A 20395-nucleotide genomic window follows, 5' to 3' on the forward strand; every position below is an offset into this window, starting at 1 on the left:
CCACATGAAGGACATCCAAAAAGTGTAACAACACCAGAAATCATTGATCAAGTGCACGATATGGTACTGGATGATCGGTGAGTCAAATTGCATGAAATTGCTGAGACTACAGGGATTTCAAAAGAATGTGCAAGATATATTTTGCATGAAGAATTGCAAATAAAAAAGCTTTGCAGAAGATGGGTGCTGCGGTTGCTCACAGCAGATCAAAAACGCACTCACATGAAAATCTCTGAACAGTGCTTGGAGCGTTTTAACAAGAATAAAACTGATTTTGTGCATCGATTTATTACTGTGGATGAGACTTGGATTCACCATTACACACCAGAATCCAAACAGCAGTCAAAACAGTGGACAGAAGCTGGTTGTTCAGCGCCAAAGAAGACAAAGTCGGTTCCATCGGCAGGAAAGGTCATGGCATCGGTGTTTTGTTTGGGATGCTAAAGGCATTTTGTTTATTAATTATCTTGAAAAGGGTAAAACAATGACCGGGGAATATTATTCCAATCTTTTAACCAGAGTAGACGAAAAAAATTGTGAGTAAAGACTTGGTTTGCAGAAGAAAAAAAAAAAATCTTTCATCAGAAAAATGCACCTGCCCACAAAGGTGATTTGGCAATGGGAAAATTAAGAGATCTGCACTATGAACTGTTGGAACATCCATCCTATGTTGGACCATCTCTGGAATAAATGTATTAATCTTAAGGGTGATTATGTTGAAAAATAAAATTAATTTTGAAATTATAAATTCCTTTTTTCATTGTTAGGCCGAGAACTTTTTCAGACCTCCCTCTTGTGTGTGTGTGTGTGTGTGTGTGTGTGTGTGTGTGTGTGTGTGTGTGTGTGTGTGTGTGTGTTAAACAAAAAAAAAGAGAGAGAGTGAGATGTTAGGTTCCAGACCACTGTCATATAGCAAATATTTTACAGCTTTTTCTTGGGGGTGAGGAAGTGGTGGAGAGTATCCAGAGGCGAGTCACTGTGTAATGTTTCCTGTGAGGATAGGTTGAGTGTTTGTGGATTGCAAAAGTTGGTTGATACGCAAAAAAAAGAAAAAAAAAGGAGGGGCGGGATGCGATGGAAAAATTTAAGTGACTTAAAAAATTTTAGAGGATTGATGGGAGGGGAAATGTTTCTGAACGTGACCAGTGGAAACAGAACAAGAAGTCATCCCTGGAAGTTGGGTAAGAGTGTGGTTAGCAAGGGTACGAGGACTCGATTTTTCACTTGGAGAGTGGTGATTGAATGGAATGGTTTGTACGAGTTAGTTGCAAGCAGCCAATTTCTTTTCATACTGCAACTTAGTTTTCTGTAACTTTTCTGGCCTGAGCTTTATATATTTTATAGCTCCTCTCACTCTTATTTTCACAGTATTCCTTCCACATCATCATCTTCTTATGGATCTCTTGTTTAATGAGCTTGCACATCAATTTCACTTCCATCCTATTTTTTTGAAATCTTGGAGCACATTCAGATATGCTAGTGGACATCATTTCTCATGTAAGCACAAGGTTGTTTTCAACACTTCAGACTATCATTCAGAAATGTACATAACAGGATTTCTTTATCAAATTAAAGGATTATTTGAAAGCATAACTATGACTTTACATTACTAGAATGAGATTTGCTGTTGTCAAAAAAAAAAAAAAAAAAATTGGAATGTACACATTTAATAAACTGTTTATGTACAGTATTCTCTATGTACCATCGTAATATTTTTTTATTTCTGTTTCAGGTGTGCATGTGTCATATCAGCATCAGATTTATGGAATGTCGTTTAAATATTTTTTTTTGGTTATCTTTTAAAATTCATTATAAAAATAATAAAGCAAAATGAAATTAAATATATATTTATATTTGTCATGATGGAAAAAAGTGAAAAGACTAGTCCAAAGTTGGAATATCCCCTAACTGAAAAATCGCAGGATTCCAACACAGTGAAAACTAGCACTGGAACTTTGCCATTAGTTAAGGAACATGAAAAAGTTTTAGAGAACATAAGAAAGGATTTAACTTTTATAGATAGCAATGAAGATTCTGACGATAAGCTGCAGATAGAAGATGAAGAGGAAGAGGAGGAAACTGTTCATCGTATTCCAGAAGATGAAGAAAGTCTTGTAGAAGATGTATCTAAACCTGAAGAGGAAGAACCCTCAGATTGGGAAGAAAGAGAAGCAGCATCAGAAGATGAAGATGCTAAAGAGAGCAGAATAGTTTCATCAGCTTCTCAGCAGAGTGATCCCAGGGAATTTGTACTGATTTTGTCTGATGAAGATGGTGATGATGAATCACATGATCAAAGCTTAGTTAATAGTACTTGTTCTAATGAAAAGAAAGAAACTATTGAAATCCAGAATTTGAATAATTGTTCTAAAATATCTTTAGAGAAGGATTTGGAAGAGGAATGCAAGGAAGAAAAGGTATCCTCTCTTGATACCAGTTGTGTGACTACTGAACTCCAAGATATGACAATCAAAATCATTGAAAATGATGTGCAAAATGAAGACATCACAATCAAAAACAAAATTTCAGCAGATGTTAGTAACATACCCATCAGAAGTGAAAAGTTTGTTAAAAATTCAGAGGAATCTCTTGAAGGTATAAGAACTAAAAATGAACTAGCTCAGACTGGAGACATTTTAAACAAAGATAAACATTCTCTCAGAAATAAAGATCTAGAACATGCAAATACAAATATTGAAGATGTTGGGAATGAAGATATTGCTATGGGAGGAGATGTAGAAAATAAGGATTTGGATAATGATGACATGGATGTTGAAGATCAAAGTAGTGCTATTAGAAGTAACGAAGAACAGAAACAGAATGATAACGATGTCTGCATGTCAAACAAAGATGTGAGCATTAAAGACAGCTGTGTATCTGACATATCTGAGATGAATGAATTGTCTGTCACAAATCAGATTTCACACCTAAAACATAATGAAGATAAGAGTGAAAAACATGAAGATATTAGTGTGAAACATGTTGACAAAAACGACAACGAGGATTCTGACCAAGTGGACAGTGTGATTATCAAAGATAACATCATCAGTGAGGAAAAAGATAATGCTGCTATCAAAGATGAAAAGATTGACACAATCAAAAATGAAAAGGATCATGATGATGATGATATCAAAGATATAAAGGATAATTTTATAAAAGATGAAACAGATACTGCTATAAAACTTGAGGATGTAGATATCAAAGATAAAAAAGACAGTTATGTTAAAAATAAAAACAAGATCAGCAAAGGTGATGAACTCTTCATCGCAACTGAAAGTACCTTGATAAAGGGTAAGTTGAATATATTTAAAGGAATTTTTGTTTTTATTAACCTGAACTGTATACAGTGAAATCTTGTTATATTCTTTTAAGGTTACACGGTGGTTGGCATTCATAGTGAAGAATTTATGGAGACACAGCACACGTGTTAGAATAATTATTTTACTTATCATTAAGAATAAGAATGTTACTTTCTTAATGATAAGTAAAGTAATTATTCTAACAAGTGTGTTGTGTCTAAATAAATTTTTCACTATGTATGATTGTTATAACATGTATTTGCAGGATATGCACTTTATACTTTATGCTAAAAGTATGCTGTACTGTTAAAAAAAATGCCCAGTTTTCAAAACTGAAGTAATACAAATGCTATTTAAAAAACTTGTACATTCACAAAACTATACAGACAAGTACTGGAAGTACTTTTTGAAAGCTAGTATTCGAAATACATTTTTAGTGCTTTTACTAAACTTCATAGATCACATTACTTCTCCATGACTGGCTAACTAAGCATGTAGCATCTCCAGTTTGTAATAAACAAGGTTTGGGTTTTAATCCTGCTGTGTGTCATTACTGCATGTGAAAGCCTTTAGGTGTTTGAAATTCATTGCATTGTATGATATGAGACCATCACTTTGCTCGATGTGAAATGTGTTGGAAAAAAGTAGTATATTTGATTTCTAGAGTAGGACTCCTGGATTATCTAACTCTTAAATCAACTTTTGGTTAAGGGTTAGAAGTTGCTCTAGATTTTTAGTTTTTCTTGGAGGGGGGGACTATATTATTCCATTAAAAAAAAAAAAACTTCTGTACATTCATTTATAAATTTGGTATTTACCCTATCTCAGTAAATAACTTCCAACTTCATGTATATAATTGACAGACATACCATTGCTTATCCAAGTCTGTTCAGAAATCAACCACCCAGCAGATTTATTTGATCCTATAAAACAAGTTAGTTTTTTTTCTAAGTCAACTAATTATTTTTTTTAAATTTTCAATATTCCTCCCTACACATGCATGAGAGCAAGACAGTGATTGAAGAGCCTATAACACATCATTGCTGTACCAGAGTAAGGTAATGAAACAGAAGTAACATACTGATATGTTGCTTGAACAGTGGAGGTTGTAATCCTTGGGGAAAACACTATGAAAAGGACTATTTCAGAAGATAAAAGTAAACAGAATTGAAGAGGAAGATGAGAAGTTTGTTTATTAGAACCTGGACCAAATGGATTTTCACTAGCAATCGTCATGTCCTTTTAAAGATGGATTGATGGAAACTAATTTAGCATAATAGTGCCTCTGAAAATACCTCCTTCTCCCCCCCCCCCTTTCCCCAAAAGTCCCATACTTCCTTTTTAAGGAAGTTTTTGGTGCACCATCCCAAATATGAGATCAGTATTATTTTAAATTTGGTTATATTTAGGATTTGTGTAATGTTAGCAGCTATACATTAATGAAAAATAGCGTTAAGTAGAAAAGAACACCTACTCTAATTCATTGTAAAATTTGTCTGTTACTGAATTTTTATTGTTAGCAAAGCAAAACTTCTATATAAATATAATTTTACGAGGGAGGACAAATTTCATCCTAAATTTAACACACTTAGGAATGTATTCAAGTGCCATGTGCCTGCACGTTGGCCTGTTTTGGATGGAACTCTTAACATCCTCTCCAGAAGCATAAAAAATACATTGCTAAGATTGCACCAATATGTGCAGAAGAAGTATATCAATCCATTTAATTAATGACCCTTCTCTCATCGACTTTTAGTTTCTGTCTTGTGCCTCTTCTCTGATGCTTTCATGGACATTTCATGATGCTGTTATTCCTCCACTTTAATCCAAAATCATTAGAACAAGAGCCACTGTTAACCAACACTTTCATAATCTTGAAATTCACCTAACCAAATTCACTTTCTCCTCCTCCTTCATTCCACCTTCTTATCTTCTTTGGAACAGCTTTCCCTAAAGAATACAACCTTCAGTGGTTCAAACAAAATGACAATATTCCTCCTTTCATCTTAATCCCTTGCCCCCTCCCCACATAAGTGTGTGAGGAAAGAGATTAAAAATCACAAGACATATAGCATAAATCTGCTATAGGTTGTGTGATTTTTTTTTGGATATATATATATATATATATATATATATATATATATATATTAAAAATCCCATGGCTGTATTTGCCAACATGCAAATTAATTGGCATTGCCACTGACTAAGCAGTGTCTCAGCTTTGGTACAATTCAAATTGTGTGGAAGGAGGGGCAAAATAGTTGCATTACATAAAGAAGACTCCACTCAGGGGTGATGGTGGTCTCCTTTTGAGACTACTACTTCTGAGTAAGGGTTAATTACCAGATTAATGTGCATGAGGCTATCCCTCTAACAAGGATAGTCTCTATATTTTGCATCTAAGCTGCATTGCATGGTCACAAAAACAAATTGCAATATGGCCATGCAATTTTCTAGTGTAACAGAAAATGTTGTTTGGTTTTAGATAATGGTAATGTGGAAATTTCCTGAACAGTGCTTGTTGTGGGAATTACTTTTAGACCAAAGAATACTCACAGTTGATGATTTGCAAAAGAATCATGGATATTTAGTCTCGTTTTCCTTGAAAGACATATAAGGAGGGGGTGAGGAGCAGGATTTTTACATGGAGAATGGTGGATGATATGTAAAGATGATGTAAAAGATATAAACAGACGAATCAGTTAAGCATCCGAAACTTTTGGATGACTTAATAAAATATGGAAGTCAAGAGACATCAAACAAGTAACAAAAGTAAGAATCTATGAAACAGTGGTCCTCCCAATACTCCCAATATTCCAGCATTCACTTCCTGGAGTGAATGCTGGAATCTCAAAAAGGCTGAAGAGAAAAAATTATTAGTTACTGAAATGGGTTGGCTAAGAAGATTACTTAGAGTATCTCTGCTGGATCGACTAAGAAACGAAGACATAAGGAAACGACTAAAACAAGAAATAATAATAATAATAGACAAAATCCAAGAAAGAAGACTGCGATGGTTTGGCGATGTGACCAGAATGGGAACAGAAAGACTACCATCTAAAGCCCTGAATACAACGATGGAAGGTAAAAGATCCAAAGGACGGCCCAGAATTAGATGGATAGACAAAATAAAAGAGGACCTGAAAACCAAATCACAACAAGCTACACCAAACTGGGCAGAATTTTTTGGACTCTACCGGGACAGAGAGAAGTGGAAAGAGTTCATTCGGCATCATCATCCACATAGATAATGGAAGAAAGAACAAGATGGTGGATAATTGGACTGCATTGCCTGAAAGGGTGGTCAGTGCAGAGGTAGTGAATGCATTTAAGTCAAGGTATGATGAGATGTGCATGTGAGAGTGTGACTTTCCATAATGAATCTCTTGACTCCATTGAGATCTGATAATAATAATAATAATAATGAAAAATTGGGTAGCATAATAGCAAATCAAAGTGATGCAGAATAACTTAAATAGGTTGTTACAGTATGGCCAGAAAAAATTACTAGCTGTATTAATGGAGCTGCACTTCAGGAAATTGTTAAAGCTAGGAATTTCAGGGTGTTAGCAGATAGGGAGTTGAAATTAAGAGGGCATATTGCAAACTAATTAACTTGTATAGTGTTTTTTCCCACTTACAACCATATGAACTCTAACAGTAGTTTAGACCTAGTTTTCTGCTCGCAGTATTGTGTGAATCACATGTATCCTACGATTATACCTAAACATTTTATTCCACTTTTCAGGAATGATATATATATATATATATATATATATTCTTTTTAGTGTTATTTGGGAACTTGCTTTTAACATATATAGATTTCATTACTTTAAAAAGACCAAATATTTTTTTTAGGATGTAGGATTAATATCCTATTCTTTCTGAATTTTTCATCAGTTTAATTAATCTAGATATTGAAGAATAGCTTAATCACATAAGTATTGAAGAGTATCATCATGTCAAATTCTTACTCACTTAAGCTCTTGGTCACTTTTAAAACTTGAGTTTCAAAATTCGAAATTAATAACACAACTACAGATTTCATTTCCATAAAGAATATTCTTTTGAATTCATTTGTTCTTTATTATAATTCTTTCCCTATACCAAATAAGTTTTATTTATTCTGAAAATTGATTTGCAACAATACTGCAAATCAACAATAACAGATAAATCAGCTACATTCAAGAAAACAAAGCAACAAAAAAGAAGTCTATTGAAGAAAAGAAAATCATTTATACTGCTATGATATATGTTATATTCACCTGGTCTTTGAAAATTATGTTGTGCACGCTTTCTGAGGCATTTCCCTGACAAATTATGCAATTTATGTGTGAATCTCATTAATTTGTTCTCTATTCTGCAAACATCATATATAAATAGGCATATAAATATCTAATACTGTTTTATATTGGATATGCATATTCCTTTCTTTCAATGCTCCTCTCTTTCTTTTTTATGAGATTTCTATGTAAATATATCCTTTTTAAGGAAGTGCAGAATAGAGAACAAATTAATGAGATTCACACAAAATTGCATAATTTGTCAGGGAAATGCCTCTGAAAGCACGCACAACATGATTTTGCAAAGAGTTCGGTGAATGGTCCAATATCTCAACGGCAACATGGGCCAGGTGCACTCACATGCACACGACTATCCAGAGACAGCGCCACCTAGCGTGGAGTACACGTGATCGTCAGGGTAAACTTGCTGCGGGCAGTCAAACGTAGTCAGTGTGAGAGGCAGGGCCAGTGCAATGGAGCAACGAGTGAACATCAAGTTTTGCTACAAATTGTCGAAAATGGCAACGGAGACACACGAAATGTTGGTTCAAGTGTATGGGACAGAAGCCGTGAGCAGAAAATATGTTTACAACTGGTTCAAACACTTTTGCTACGGGAAGGAAACGACTGATTATGAGCCACGTTCGGGTCGGCCATCGACAAGCAGAACCCCAGACATGATCGAGCGAGTGTGACAAATGCTGGCACGAGATCGGTGACTGACTACGATTGCTGGCGGAAGAATTGGGCATTAGCAAACACGGTGCGCACTATCATCCGCAAAGATTTGGGTAAGCGGAAGATCTGCTTCCGGTTTGTGCTGCACTCGTATATCATAGCAGTATAAATGATTTTCTTTTCTTCAATTGACTTCTTTTTTGTTGCTTTATTTTCTTGAATTTAGCTGATTTATCTGTTACTGCTGATTTGCAGTATTGTTGCAAATCAATTTTCAGAATGAATAAAACTTATTTGGTATAGGGAAAGAATTATAATAAAAAATAAATGAATTCAAAAGAATATTCTTTATGGAAATGAAATCTGCAGTTGCATTATTAATTTCTCATTCATTTTTATTTAAGGTGATGAAAAAGATAAAACTTGTAAAGATGACAGCCTTCATAGCCCAGCAGATAAGCTGCAGGAAGATGCTAGCATCTCCGCTGTATTACAAGTCAGCAGTGTTCCTTCTGTAAATAAAATTGAATCTCCTCCGAAAGTTATTGAAATTTCTTTAGAGGAGGATAAAGAATCAGTTTCTTCAAATGATGCTGACAGCCTTCCAGATGATGATGTTACTCATCCCAAAGAACTTCAGGAAAACATGGGCTTTGATGCTATTGCAAATTCAGATAGGAAAAGAAGTGGAAAGAAAAAAAAACCTTGCACTAGTGAAGATTCCTCTTCAGAAGATCAGGTTGCAGTAAAGAAAGTGAAACTAGATTTAGGTAAGTTAACTGTTTATATTGGATTTATATCTATCTTTAAATTAGGCATTTGGTAGGAAATTGTGATAAATCTGTATGTATATAAATTATAATATATGCATTAGTTTTTTTCATGTGTTAGAATCAGGCAATATTTTGCATCTAAGCTGCATTGCATGGTCACAAAAACAAATTGCAATATGACCATGCAATTTTCTAGTGTAACAGAAAATTTGTTTTTTTTTTACATAATGGTAATGTGGAAATTTCCTGAACAGTGCCTGTTGTGGGATTACTTTCAGACCAAAGAATACTCACAGTTAATGATTTGCAAAGGAATCATGGCTGTTTACTAAAATACCATTATCATCATAACTCTAATTACGGGTATATACCATATTGGTTCCAGTCTTATTATCCATCCAATATCCTTTTTTGAGGTCTACCCCTGCCTTCTCTTTCCAGTTGGCTTACATTTTAGTATTTGCTTAGGATGTCGGGTGTTGGCCATTCGGTTTACATGTTCAATCCATTTTTGTTTATAATTGTTTAGTTTTTCTTCTATCGATTTTGTTTTTAGTTCTTTTAAAATGTCTTCGTTCCTAATCTCATTTCACTTGTTTTTATTCTTTGTTTATCTTGTTTATTGTCCAAATTTCACTGCCATATAATGATATAATACATTATTTATATCTAATTTCTAATTTATATCTAATATCTAATACATTATATATAATATATTATATAACCATATAATATTAGTGATAGTATTAGAGTGCAAAAACAGAGGGTGAAAGATTTGATAGTTGTGGCAGGTATGAATGAATTGAAAGGAGATAAATTTTTTTTGAGAGAGGACTTTAAAGTATTGTTAAAGGTAGTGAAAGAAAAGAGTGACAGAGTTAGGATGGTGAGTCCGTTGCCCGCAGTACGACAGAGAGGAGTTTAGAAGAAGGACCATAATCGCAAATGACTTTATGCACAGGTTATGCAGACGGTGTGGTGTGGAATTCGTGGACATGTGGAATGAGTTTGATGGGCCAAAGGATTTATACAAGATGGATGGCCTGCATTTGAATGGATTTGGTGTGTGGAGACTAGAAAAAGTGTTGCTGAATGAAGTGAAAATGGATGTGCAGAACCAGGGAAACTAGAACTACCAAGGAGGGGGGGGTGGATATGCAGACATCAGTGAGACAGTTGAGTGTAAGAATGTATATAACGTACCCGAGCCAGTACTAAGGACAAGAAATCGGAATGGGATAGTTAGAATAACGCATCAAGATAGGGATGGGACAAAGGGACCTCTGCATTTCATGTATACTAATGCCAGGAGTATTAGGAACAAGAAAGAAGAATTTTTGGCCTTGATTGGCTCTTCCTGGCCACAGGTTATTGGCATTACTGAAACATTGCTGGCAGAAGATGACATAGTTAGTGGGATAGAATGTGTAGGTTATAGTGTGTTTAGGAGGGACAGAGAGAATAAAATGGGTGGAGGAGTGTTATTGATGATAGCTGATGAACTGCAGCCAAGGAGAATTGAAGTTGTATTGCAGGATAGTTAAAAGAGCTCATTTGAGGCTATTTGGTGTGAGATTGTGACTGGCAGAACAAAATATACAGTTGGGGGTGCTGCTATAGACCAGATGATAGAATAGATGGTGGAGATAGTATGCATAAATAAATTGATGAAATGAGTGGAAGGAGGGTAATTATTATGGGGGATTTCAACTATGGGTAACATTGATTGGAAGGAGGAGAGGACACATGTGAGGAAGAAACTGGATTTTATTCAATTATTAAGGGATAACTATCTGAGATAGCATGTAATTGAAAATAATAGGGGTTTGAGAGTGCTTGACCTAGTAATAGCATCTGAGAATTTGACTGTAATGAATATAACCATGTTGTCACCTATTGGTGAGAGTGATCATAAGGGCTTGACCTGGGAGGTGACTAAAGGTATGGAATTTTCGATTAAGACAGGGTATATGTGGAATTACTGTGCTGGCAAGTATGACAAGGAGCATTTACAGGAGGTTATGGCTAATTGTATACCTAGGGTCCGAATAGTAAAACAAGTAGGGGTTAAATGGATGAATAACACTATTAAGCTTGAGCCGCAAAAAAAGAAACAACTGTGGAACGAATTTAAAGAGAAAGGTGACCTGCGGGAACACGAACGGTATAAAGCGCAGGCCAGAAGGGTAACGAGTGTGGTAAAAAAAAGCAAAAGTGGATTATGAAAGGAAACTAGCTATGCAAGCTAAAGAGAATCCCAAATAGTTCTTTCAATATGCTGCAAGCAAAACAAAACTGTACACGACAGAATGATTTTAAGGAATGCCGATAGTAAGGAGGTCACTGAATCAGTCGATATAGTGGAATTACTGAGCGAGCACTTTGCAAGAGTATATCCCTCCCTGTTAGATGCCCTCCCTCAATGAATTTTTGGACTCCCGGGAGGTGTGATGTAATAATAATAATAATATCATCCAGGTAGTGACATTGAAAGAATGAAGGAACCATTAGTTTATATGGGAATTGTGATGAATGAAGTGGAGGTGAATAGTCTATTACAGAACTTTAATGTGAATACATCTGTGGGATTAGATGGTATACCGGCACGGGTCTTACGTGAAGCGGCTAAAGAATTATCAGTGCCCTTGACCATGTTTAATCTGAGTCTTGGGTCTGGTTTAGTCCCGAAGGTGTGGAAAGAGGGGGAAAATAGGTCCACTGCATAAAGGAGGATCCAAGACCATGGTTGCAAATTACCGACCGATCAGCATATCAGGAGTCGTTGTCAAGGTCTTGGAGAAAGTAGTCAAGGGAAAATTACAGGAATGGATTGATGAAAATGAGATACTGTACAGGGGACAGCAATGCTTTGTGAAGGATAGATCATGCCTCGGTAACTTTGCTGAAGTTTTATAACACAGTGATGGCTGAACTGGATAAGGGTAATGGGTTTACAGTGATACTGCTGGACCTGGCTAAGGCCTTTGACAGGATACCACATGGAATTCTAATCTGTAAACTGCAACATATGGTAATGGATATAGGGCTGGTGAGATGGATAGATGGGTGGTTGATGGAGAGATATCAGAGAATAGTTTATTCAGGAGTTGAGTCCAAAAGACAGCCTGTGACTAGTGGTGTGCCGCAGGGTTCTGTTCTTGGACCACTACTGTTTAAATTTGTTCATTAACAATATAGGGAAGGATCTAAGAGGAACAGTTCATTTGTTCGCTGATGATGCAAAGTTGAGTAGGGCAATAGTGAATGCAGAAGATGTAATCTTGCAGGATGATTTGGATAGATTGGAGTTCTGGGCTAAGGAGAATGGATGTCAATTTAATGTGACAAAATGTAAGGTTATGCATTTTGGGGTGAAAAGATTAGCAGCAGTATACCACATTGGTGGAAGTGTACTCCAGGAGATTGTGAGGCCAGGGACTTGGGAGTGTTGGTGGATAGGGAGATGAAGTTTAGGGGGGCACATTGCAAAAGTGGCTAAATCAGCTCATCAACTCACTTGGTTGTTGAAAAATACTTTGATGAGCAGAGACAAGCAAGTTATTGTTCCTCTGTACTGAGCCTTGATAAGACCTCATCTCGACTACTGTGCCCAGATTTGGTCACCTAGGTTTCTTCTTGATGAGGAGGAGGTGGAGAGGATCCAGAGGCGAGTAACCAAGATGATAGCAGGTCTATGGAATGAACCTCACGAGAACAGGTTGAAGATTTGTGGGTTGCAGAAATTGGTTGATAGGGGGAAAAGGGGAGATATGATTGAGACATTCAAATTGCTGAAGGCTTTCTATACAATTAATTCAGAGGATATTTTTGAGATCAGGACTGGTGGTGGGAGAACTAGGGGACATCTATGGAAGCTGGGCAAGGGTGTTAGAGCTGGGTTCTTTACTTTTAGAGTGATAAATGAGTGGAATAAGCTGCCAGAGTCTGTTGTGGGTGCTATGAACAGTGAGTGAGTTCAAGGCAAGGTATGATAGATACTGTGAGAATATCGAATAGTTGTGTGGATATGATGTTTAGGGCCTCCCTCGACGAGTCTAAGGACTCTGTGGATTTGCCCGTAATAATAATGTGGGCACTGCTAAAGTATTGTATATTTTCAAGCATGTTTCTTTTTGTACTATATTTGGGTTGTGTGTTCTATTTATCAGGCCTATAATCTGTAAAAATTTTGAAGTTTTTAATTTTGTCTTTTTCTCTATGGAAATTTTCATTCCAAACTGTTCTACTATAATGTTTAAATTATATATTGCTCTTTATAAATTGTCTTCCTTATCATATTATTACCTGATCATCTGCAAAGAATAGCGTATTTATTTTGTTATTCCTGGAAATTTCTATCTTGATTGTTTAAGGTGTTCCACTGTATTAATATCTCATTAATATAAATATTGAAAAGTGTTGGAGACAGAGGGCATCCCTGTCTTACTCCTTGGTTTATGGATTGTTTTTCAGACAACTTTTCATTTATTTTTATTTTTATTTCATTATCTTTATATATATATTCAATATTGCATGTAGTAAAATATTAGGTATATTTATTCTTTGTAATATATCAAACAGTATATATCTTTTTACTTTGTCTTAATGCTTTTTTGTAATCTATAAACAAAAGATGAGTTTCCAAATTAAATTCTCTTATTTTTTCTAAAAATAGTTTTAAACAGAAAGCTGTATCCATTGTAGAGTATCCTTTTCTAAATCCATTTTGACATTCTAATAATTCTAATAATATTTTTTCACTGTATATTTTTAGTTTTTAATTAAGTATTCTGCTATATATTTTGCAGCATGTAATCAATAAACTAATACCTCTGTAGTTGTCAGGTTTTGTTTTATCCCCTTTTTTAAATATAGGTATTACTATGCTTGTATTCCACTCTATTGGTATTTGTCCATTTGTATATATTTTATTTAAAAATTTTAGTAATTTTTAATGAAATTTTTTTCCAGCAAATTTATACAGTTTGGAGTTTATCTCATCTTCTCCTGCTGATTTGCCATTTTTTTTATTTTATTTAGGTTGTCCTTTAATTCTTTCATTGTTATCATATCATTTAAGTTATTTTGTAAGTTTCTGGTGTAATTATTTTTGATGCCAGTATTATCTATCCAAAGATCTATAAAGTAATCCAAGAATTCTTTTACATCTATTTCACAATTTATATTTGCAGTTTCTTTTATATCTGCATTCATGTGTTTTACTATTTTGTATGCACTGAGTCTTATTTTGTATATGTCATTTTCTAGATATGATACAAATTTTTCCCATCTTTCTTTGTGTCTCTTTCTGGTTTCTCTTTTGGCCATCTTTTAAAACTTAACCATCTTTTAAAAGCCAGCTTTTTATTTTCAATTATTGTTTTTATTTCATTGTCTCATATATGTAATTTTTTATTTTTATGATATTTTTTGTGTGTTCCTAGACTTTCATATGCTGCTGATGCGATAATTTCTTTTATGTTATTCCATTCTTTCTCAATGTCTTCATCTTCTTGTATTTTTTCTAAGTAGTTATTAATCCTCTGTTGGTATAAATTTCTTATACTTGAATCATTTATTATTATTATTATTCAGGCCTCCAAGGAGTCAAAAGACTCATCGAGGGAGGTCCTTCCTAAGACATAAAGTCTGTCAAGACTCATCGAGGGGAGGTCCCCCCCCTGAGAAACACAAAGTCTATCATACCACTCTTTAAACTCACTGACCGTTCTCGTTCCCACCACTCCATCAGACAATGCATTCCACGGCTCAACCACCCTCCACACAAAGAAACCACTCCTTACCCTCTTGCTCACAGTTTCCTTTCGTAACTTCCAGGGATGGCCTCTTGTCATCACTCCTTCCCGCTGTTCAACCAAGCGAAAGAACTCCCCAGTGTCAACCCTGTAACCACCTCTCAACAGTTTAAAAGTCTCAATCATATCACCTCTCCTTCTTCTATCCACCAAACTCTGCAGTCCACATTCTCTCAGCCGATCCTCATAACTATCCTTGTACAGTCCTGAAACCATCTTTGTCATCTGTCTTTGTATCCTTTCCACAGTTAATTTATCCCCTTCAAATCCTGGGGACCAAATCTGAGAACAATAGTCCAAGTGTGGTCTGATCAGAGACTTATACAACGGAATGATAACCCTCTTATCTCTGCAGGTCAGTGTCCTTCTCATAATAGCAGCTGTGTTACCTTCACCACCTTTGCAATATGTCCCCTAAACTTCAGGTTTCTATCAATCATCAACCCCAGATCTCTTGTCTCCCCTACTTCCTCCAGTATAACTCCTCCCATAGAGTATGCAGCATCCCATCGATGTTTCCCAAACCTCAAGACCTTACATTTTGCTGCATTAAACTGACACCTCCATTCATTTGCTCTTCTATCTAGCTTATTTAAATCCTCTTGCAGGGCTACCACATCTGCACTATTACTAATAATCCTTCCCAGCTTCGCATCATCCACAAACAACTGAATATCCCCCTGCAATCCACTGGCTATGTCATTTATATAAAGGTTAAATAATATAGGTCCTAGTACTGAGTCCCTGTGGGACCCCACTTGTAACCCTCTGCCTCCTGGAAATTGCTCCACCATACACAACTCTCTGATACCTATCAGACAGCCAATCCTGAATCCAGTTGACCAATCAGACATCCAGACCCATGTGAAAAATAGGACTGCACCGGTGGTTTCTGCTTAGCAAACCTTATTAAGAAGTAACCACTAGGCTAAGCCTACTACAGTAGTCTTACTTTGTAATTAGATTTTGTTTCTCTAGTTTGTTTATTTTTTTGTAGCCAGTTTGGTGGAAATCTTAGTTTTGCCTGTACTAAATAGTGATGTCTGTCAATTTCTAGCCCTCTTCTAACTTTAACGTCTAGGAAGAGGTTGTTTGCTGCTTTTTCATTTGCTATAAAGTAGTCTATTGTTGATTTTTGTCCTCTTGCACACCATGTATATTTATGTATATTTTTATGTTTGTAAAATGTATTCATTATTTTTAAATTATTATATATTGCATAATCAATGAGTCGCTTTCCATTTTTGTTTACTGTTGGTTCTCCAAATTTTTGTATATTATTATTAATTTTTTTCATTCCTATTCTGGCATTAAGATCTCCAGGTATAATTATATGGTCTGTTTTATTTAATTTTTCATATATTTCTTGTAACTCTTTGTAAAAATAATCATTTTCTTCTTCTTTTCCTTCTTCAGGGGCAGCATACACTCCAACAACTGTTAAATTTTCTTTATTTAATTTTAATCACACTTCTAATATTCTTTCATTCCAGTATGTATAATGAAATTATACATACTGGAATAGTATGTATTATTTTTGCTTTAATTGATTTATGGATCCAAATCATTACACCAGCTTTTGCATGTATTTGCTTGTCCACTCAACTATATATGATATTGTAGTTAGCCATTTCTTTTGTTCCTCTATGTTTCTTTTTTTTTTCTGTAAGGACTGCAATTTCTATATTTTCGTCATTTAAAATTTTATCTAATTCTTCTTCTTTATGTGCTATGCTTTTTATATATATACCGTAGCGAACAAGCAAACAAATTAATCCAAACAAGCCAAATTTTCATCAAGTTTTTGGTTTTGGTTTGGTTTTTGTTTCAATTCACAATAATTTTGGTTTTGATTTACTCTTTTCAGTTTTAGTTCACTATTTTGGTTGAGTGCTGTTTATTAATAGTGTTGTGTGTTTTTAATATTGTAAACAAGTTGACATAATGTTTCATTCATTTTATGTAACTATAAAATAGATACCTCTCCAAGAAAGCGTTCGAAAATATGTACTCTTTCTCAACACACACATCCATGACTCAAAGACAAGTTGACAATGAGTGTGTGTTTGTTTGGGTACTGTTAATGCGATTTTAAAGAGGTTTAGGAAGACTTTTCTGTCAGGAGAAAAAGTACCTTTCCTCCTGACAGAAAAGGAAAATGTGGGCGAAAAAGGAAAACTACACTTACTCAAGATCGTTTACTAGTTAGGAAAAGCAAAATGGTTTCAAGATTGTTGGAAGCAGGGAAGACTGCTCACAGACCAAAAAAGAAACAACTGTTAATGAAGGCTGTGCAGAAAAAGAGGCTACATTGGGGAAGTGTACAAAGATTGGACTGTTTAGAAGTGAAGAAGGTCAATTCTCAGATGAGAGCCATTTCTTTGTCCAAGGAGAGCGAGTAACCAATCAGCAGTTGTCAACAAGCTCCTAAACATCCAGCTAAAAAATGTTCTACAGTTGTTTTACACATGATGGTCCAGGATCACTTGTACCTGTTAATGGTATGATGAAAATTAACCAATACTTAAAAATATTGGCAAAAAGAGTGGTCCCACAGGTCCAAAAAGGCAAAGAACTCATCTTCCAGCAGAATCTTGCTCCATGCCACAATTCAAAAAAAGTGAAAAAGTTCCTCAAAAAATCACAACATTCTATTGCTTCAGTAGCCAGGTAACTCTCGTGACATTAACCCAATAGAAAATTTGCAGGCCATAGTGAAAAAGAGACTTCGAAAATTAAATTGTGGTACAAAGGAAAACTTAATACAATCCATTATAAAAGTATGGTTTTGAGCTTCAGAAATAAGAAAAATGTGTTCTGTGTTGGTAGAGTCTATGCCTAAGTGAATTAATGAATTTCTTAGAAACAGAGAAGCACATATACTATTAGGTGAAGTTGGAGTTTAATTTTTGTGCTTATTTTCTGCAAAATTAAAATTTTTCTTTAAAATGTGAGTGTTTGGATTAATTTGTTTGCTGTATATTTATCCCACACACGAGAATTACAAGAATCTATAGCACTTCAGTGTTGTGTGTGTGTGATACTGATAAGGATTAAGAAAGAAGATACCTATTGATATTCTTAAAGAGCTGTAGGTTGAAATTGTTGGGAAACATTATGGGGAAGCTGTTCCAGAGAACAAAGGTAGATGGAATAAATGAGGAAGAGGAGAAGCAGGTTTGATGAGTTTGTAGTTGTAATGAAAAGAGATGTTGGACAGTTGCTGCTCTGGTTTTAACAGGCCTAACAGCAAGTGGAGGAATGATGTTTGTGACTTTACTAGAGCAATGCCATGGAAGTATCTGTAGAAGAGACATAGAGCTGAAATGTTGAATCTGCGAGATAGATTGAAGTGATCCTGTGAGGGAGGATTATCTATTAGCCAAAGTGCTCTCTTCGGGAGAGCATCACAAATTTTTAAGGTTGATTTAGGTGCACTGCCCCAAATGCACGAATAGTATTATAAAGATGGGCAGATTTTGGATTTATATATATATGTGAGTATAAAATAGCTTCTTGAGTGGAAAAGAATGCCTAGTTTTTTAGAAGCTGAGGAAGCTATTGATGTGATATTGTGCCAGGTAAGGCTGGAGGCAAATGTCAGTCCAAGGAGAGATTGTTCATCTTGTCTGGTGATGTGTGCAATACTGAGGATGAGAGAAGGTAAACTTTTTAGTTGGGGTTCCCACCCATGGAAGGTTATTATAAGCATCGGTGGATGGACTAAGAATTTTATTTATTTATTACTATTTTTTTTTTTGTTTTTATTTATTTATTTTTTACAGAGTCTGCAAACCCTGCTCTAGAGACCAAACATTGAACTTTTTCAAACTACTTCAGGCCTCCAATAAGCAGGGAGATGGTCTTGCACCAGGCAGTAACATTTATCTTCCACCTAAAGACAATCACAAACATCCATGTCCACAGCAAGATTTCAACTCACAACCTGTTGGTTGGAGAGTGGGTACCAGGCCGGCTAAGATCTGAGATCCCTTTTGTGAGAGAAAAGGCAAGACTGCATTTTGGCAGCATTGAAGGTGACTAGGTTATCCTTGCCCCTACTGAAGGATGGTATGGTACTAGTTGCAGTACCTTAGACACTAAGGTACTGCAACTAGTACCTTAGTGTCTAAGGTACTAGTTGCAGATCTTGATGTTAGGCATTTCTGGGAACTACATTTTTTGTCAAATTAGTAGGATGAATGAAGAGCAGTACTGTTGGCAAAGCAATTAACAGTAGATCATTTATGTATAAGATGGTGGGGGTGGGTGAGAGAAAACGGAGCCCTAAGGTACTCCTGCATTGGTAGCAAAGCTCAAAGAGAGGGTGCCATCCACCATAACATGCATTGAACTACCACAGAGAAAGCTGGCAATCCAGTAACAGAGGGTGACTGAATGAAGGCAGTTTGCCAAGCAAGCCTTGATGCCAAACACAATTGAAACCCCTGGAAATGTCAAGGGTGACAGCACATATTCGTCTGATTCTTTCTATGGCACGTGTTCAGTGGTGGGCAGTTGGTCAGTAGTTGGATGGTAGGCTTTTGTCTCTCTCTCTTTTTTTAAATTTATTTTTTATTTTTTATTTTTTTATTTGAATGGGTAGGATATATGCTAGTGTCCATGAGATGAGATAGGTGCCAACTGAGTATAGAAGATTGAAGGGATGAGAGAGGACAGGTGTTAAGCTCTGGAGCACGATGTTTGAGTTCAATAGGAGAGATGAAATTGGGACCAGACAACTTTGTAGTGTTCAAGTTGTGTAACATTCTTCTTATGTCTTTCTGCTGAAAGGTCACAGGAAGCATAAAGGTCACAGGCAAAGCACCTCCTTCCATGCCAGCAACCACAGTGCTTGGTTGCTGGTATGGAAGGAGGTGATTTGCCTTTGTCATCTATGCAGATGTCAGAGGAAAAGTGTGATGCTAGGAGGGGGGGGGGAGTCACTTTTTCTTTGGATGCTGTAACAGTGTTGTCATCTGGATGTGAAAAAAGGAGGGAGCATGGGTAACAAGAAGTTGCTTCTGATGGCTTTTGTGAGAATCAAGAAGGCATTGCTACTGTTTTGAACGAGAGACGAGTTTTCTGCTATTGGCCTTTATGAAGTTGGATTTAGATTTGCTGATAGTTGATTTACATTTATTGTGTGCTTCATATAGGCTCAGAATGAAGTCTCAGTATGAAGCTGAGGTTCTTGAGGCAAGCCACCTACAGTAAGCTGAATTTTTTTCTTCAACCTCTTTCATGTATCTTCTGTTGAACCAGGGCTTGGAAAGTGGACAGAAATTTTGGATGGAATTGGGGATGAATGCCTTCATTCTGCTGTGGATGATTTCTGTGACTTGCTCAGTGCTGGTGTCTGGGTCAGAAATCCATGCTATGCTTCAGATCCATTCCTATCTGCTCCAACTTTTATAATAGTCTTCCATACAGTATTCTGTCAAATGCCTTTGCAAAGTCCAGAAGTATCATGGTGTAGCCATTTTCCTTATTGAATTCTGATATCACTCTATTATAAAATATTAGTAAATTACTAAGGCAACAAC

At 35.7% G+C, this 20395-nt stretch overlaps 1 protein-coding gene across 4 annotated transcripts in view; it reads left to right on the top strand.

Moving 5' to 3' along the window:
• Positions 1 to 20395, top strand: part of LOC150098707 (uncharacterized) — a 202021-nt gene that overhangs the window by 18815 nt on the left and 162811 nt on the right. For all 4 annotated transcript variants that reach the window (XM_090404840.1, XM_090404843.1, XM_090404842.1 and 1 more), the window contains exons 2-3: positions 1733 to 3291; positions 8665 to 9030. In XM_090404840.1, coding sequence (XP_090260966.1) covers positions 1860 to 3291; positions 8665 to 9030 — 1798 coding nt within the window. In that variant the 5' untranslated portion in view covers positions 1733 to 1859. The remainder of the gene's footprint in view (positions 1 to 1732; positions 3292 to 8664; positions 9031 to 20395) is intronic.

Source organism: Typopeltis vanoorti, chromosome 15, assembly GCF_054136105.1.
Source record: "Typopeltis vanoorti isolate ZY-2024b chromosome 15, IOZ_Tvanoo_1.0, whole genome shotgun sequence".
NCBI classification, from domain to species: Eukaryota; Metazoa; Arthropoda; class Arachnida; order Uropygi; family Thelyphonidae; genus Typopeltis; species Typopeltis vanoorti.